Below are 3,345 nucleotides of genomic sequence, written 5' to 3' on the forward strand. Positions count from 1 at the left end.
GACGATAGTAAAAAGGCTAAAGATGCTTATGAGCTTATATGTATATGTGCCCATGTGTGGCTATTGTGAAACCCCGAGCTTATATGACCGGGTAGAATATAGTAGTTATGTATATATATGTAATGCGTGCGCACCACTACAGTTGGGTACGGATAACCCTGAGCCTTGGTAGGGCCAGGTATGTATGACACTGAGCCTTGGTAGGGCCAGGTATGTGAAACACCGAATCTTCGTGGTCGGGTATGTTATATAAATGCTGTGTATATGACATCAATATGAGTACGAATATGCTAAGTATATGTAAATGCTAAGTAAAGGCGATGTATATGCAATGTATATGATATGAACATGAGTATGAATGGAAATATGAATACGAAAACGAAAACGGACATGAAAGGTAAATGAGTACGGATATGGATGTATGTACACGGATATGCAATAGAAATGGAATGTCCCTATGAGAGGCAAGTAAGTGCTATGATGATGATACTATTATCTCCCATCTTATGCTATTTCATATGTTGTTTATTATGCTTTCATATTGATGTTGATCATGCTTTACATACTCAGTACATTCTTCGTACTGACGTCCTTTTATTTGTGGACGCTACGTCGTGGCGAGGGTGGCCGGGGAGAGGGACTTGATCTATAGCTATATTTCTCGGGGACTACATAGCGGAGCTCCGGCTTCGTTCGGAGCGCTGATTTTGGTATAGATTATTTTGTGTACATATTCATGGGCATGGCGGGGTCCTGGCCCGCCTATATGGTATGACGTATTCTTCTTAGAGGCTCGTAGACATATGTATATGGGTAGATGTGTTTGGCCTTGTCGGCCTATATTTTGGGATATTATTTTATCAAGCCTCGTCGGCTTATGTACATTTATTTGGGCATAGTTGTTAATGTTAATATAAATGAATTTTCACCCAATGATATTAGAATAATGATGAATGAAAAGTATGATTTAGCCATGTGGCTCACCTAGATGAAATATGAAAGTATGTTAAGAGGAGCCCGGGTGGGTTAGCACCGGGTAGCCGTCGCGGCCCTCCGGTTGGGTCGTGACAGTATCTCTCATTCATCATTCAATACTTTTGTCATCAAGAGTGAGTTTGTTTCCACTATCAGAGGAAGAAAATGATGTACAACATAATACTCTACCCCTTCAAGGATTGCTTTTGCTTCAGCAACAATGCAAGATGCTTCTGGTATAATGCTTGCCCATGCATGCACTAAATTTCCATCACTATTCCTGATACAAAATCCTGATGAACTTTGACTTGTGTTGCTCTGGTATGCCTCATCTGTATTACACTTATACCAACCATTCGGAGGATAATTCCATGCTACTGCTTTGCTGGTTACTTGTGGATTATACTTCTCCAAAAATTGAACCAAAAGAGGCCAACTGTAAGGGATATCTAAACACGAGAACTTGAACTTTGCCAGCTGCCATAAGTTCCTGTTGATCTAAAAAATCACCTTATTTCTTGACATCACCCCTCCATGAATAATACTGTTCCTTCTTTTCCATATCTGCCACATGATGATTGTACGAGCAGCCTGATAGATAGGTTTGAACTGAGTACCACATTTTGCTATCCACCGTTTAGAAACCTTTTGGATTAATCTTTACAAATGGTCCTTGTACTCCAGCCACTGAAGAAAAAATCTGCCAAATATCTGATGCAAACTCACCTGTTAGGAGCAGGTGAGTTATTGTCTCCTGTTGGGGAAAGGTACAACATCTGCATATTGACACCATATTTACACCAATTCATGCCAAAACATCATCCACTGGTAATTTGTGATACCACACCCTCCATGTTATACCCCTTGTTTCCGTCACAGCAGAACTTATGATTTCCTTGTTGAGTATCCCTTGGGCAGTGAGACCCGCGCCCGAGTTTGGAGGTAGAAAATGTCTTACCCCATGTACGAGGGTACCAGCAGCTATTCCTGGCAATTTATAGAGTTAGAAGTTGAACGAATCGAATCGACATGATTTAAGCTGAATCAGAAAAACCTGTAGACACCAGTCGTGTTCGACGGGTCGTCGAACTTGTCGACGAGCCGTCGTTGTGCGGCGTCGACAGGGTTCCCAGCCCTGCACGTGCAAGCACAAGACGGCGAGCACGTCGAAGGACCATCGACACGTTAACGGGTCGTCGACCCGCTCGTCGAACCGGACCACTGAAGCATTTAATTCTCCGAGTATAAATGCATGGTCCATGACTTTATGCCTTATTTCTCTCATTCCCAATTGACAAAACCCTAATATTTTGCTCTCCCAGCATTTACGGCACAGTAGTGAAGATTTGACAAGATCCGAACCTCGTAAACCCGAGCTTGTGAAGAAGAAGGTTGTTTCTAGGGTTTCTCCAAGAATGGGAAGCTTAGAAAGCTGAAGTTAAAGTGATTCTTGGGATTCTTGACCCCTCAAGGTATGTAAATGATTTCTACCCCTGTATTTAAGCTAGTTACTAAGAGTTTTGGTGGTTCATGTGAAGAGAAGATAGCTATGAAAGTGATAAGTAAATGAAAGGTTGAATAGTGCTTTTGGAGTTATGTCAAGAGATGATTGTGGGATGTGTTTGGGTATATCTTGTTATCAGAGTGTTGCCATTAATGTTATCCTTGATATTGTAGTTGAGATTGGGTGGAATTAGTAGTTGAGGGTTTTCTACGTTCTCAAGGGATATGTTGTCAATAGTTGTTAAGCTCTTTTGTAATTATTATGATTAGTGAGTAAGGTGAATAGCCTAATTAAGGCCTATGTTATCTTAATTGTAGACTTACGAGTTCAAGGAATAAGAGTTGGACGATTGAATAAATCTCCAGGTATGATAAGGTTTTCCATTTCTTTCATTTTGGCATGATCCTATGAGATGAACCGATAACGAGTAAGAGAGTTTCTATATTACTCTATTCCTATAAGTACTAAAAGAAATACAGTTTTGATGTTTTCGTACCCGGCTATGGTATTTTTCCCATATACAGATCTTATGATTTCTTGTCCTAGTAGTATGAGTCCAGTAATGCCCATGAGAAGCAAACTGTCATTTTATTATTTTAAGAATCCTATCGTTCAGTTCTACTTGTACTATGCATTCACCTTCAGTTCTCAGTGAAAGGCACACTAGACAGGGGGTGAGGGTGTAACCTACCATATTACGTTTTAAATGTGAAAGGCACGCTTAACAGGGGGTGAAGGTGTGGCCTATGATGTTGGGATATATACATGAGAAAGGCACGCTTGACAGGGGATGAAGGTGTGGCCTGTGATGTAATAATGAGGTGTGTACTACTATATATATATATATATATATATATATATATATA

The 3,345-nt window shown here is 40.4% G+C and overlaps 1 protein-coding gene across 1 annotated transcript; it reads right to left on the minus strand.

Annotated features, from left to right (window-relative positions):
* Positions 1-1,077: 1,077 nt before the first annotated feature.
* LOC132041878 (uncharacterized) lies at positions 1,078-1,597 on the minus strand. The gene is made up of 2 exons (XM_059432561.1): positions 1,521-1,597; positions 1,078-1,411 (listed from the first exon to the last, which is right to left on the minus strand). Exons 1-2 carry the CDS (start codon positions 1,595-1,597, stop codon positions 1,078-1,080), a joined length of 411 nt encoding a protein of 136 aa, XP_059288544.1.
* Between the last annotated feature and the right edge of the window lie 1,748 nt (positions 1,598-3,345).

This window comes from Lycium ferocissimum, unplaced genomic scaffold, assembly GCF_029784015.1.
Source record: "Lycium ferocissimum isolate CSIRO_LF1 unplaced genomic scaffold, AGI_CSIRO_Lferr_CH_V1 ctg12107, whole genome shotgun sequence".
Classification (NCBI taxonomy): domain Eukaryota; kingdom Viridiplantae; phylum Streptophyta; class Magnoliopsida; order Solanales; family Solanaceae; genus Lycium; species Lycium ferocissimum.

What these genes read in the sequence shown, in the direction of transcription:
- LOC132041878 (XM_059432561.1), bottom strand. Translation starts at nt 1,597, where the DNA reads ATGTGGTACTCAGTTCAAACCTATCTATCAGGCTGCTCGTACAATCAT. An exon ending in GATATGGAAAAGAAGGAACA is followed by an intron (nt 1,412 to 1,520) that starts GTATTATTCATG and finishes TATCCCTTACAG; the next exon opens with TTGGCCTCTTTTGGTTCAAT.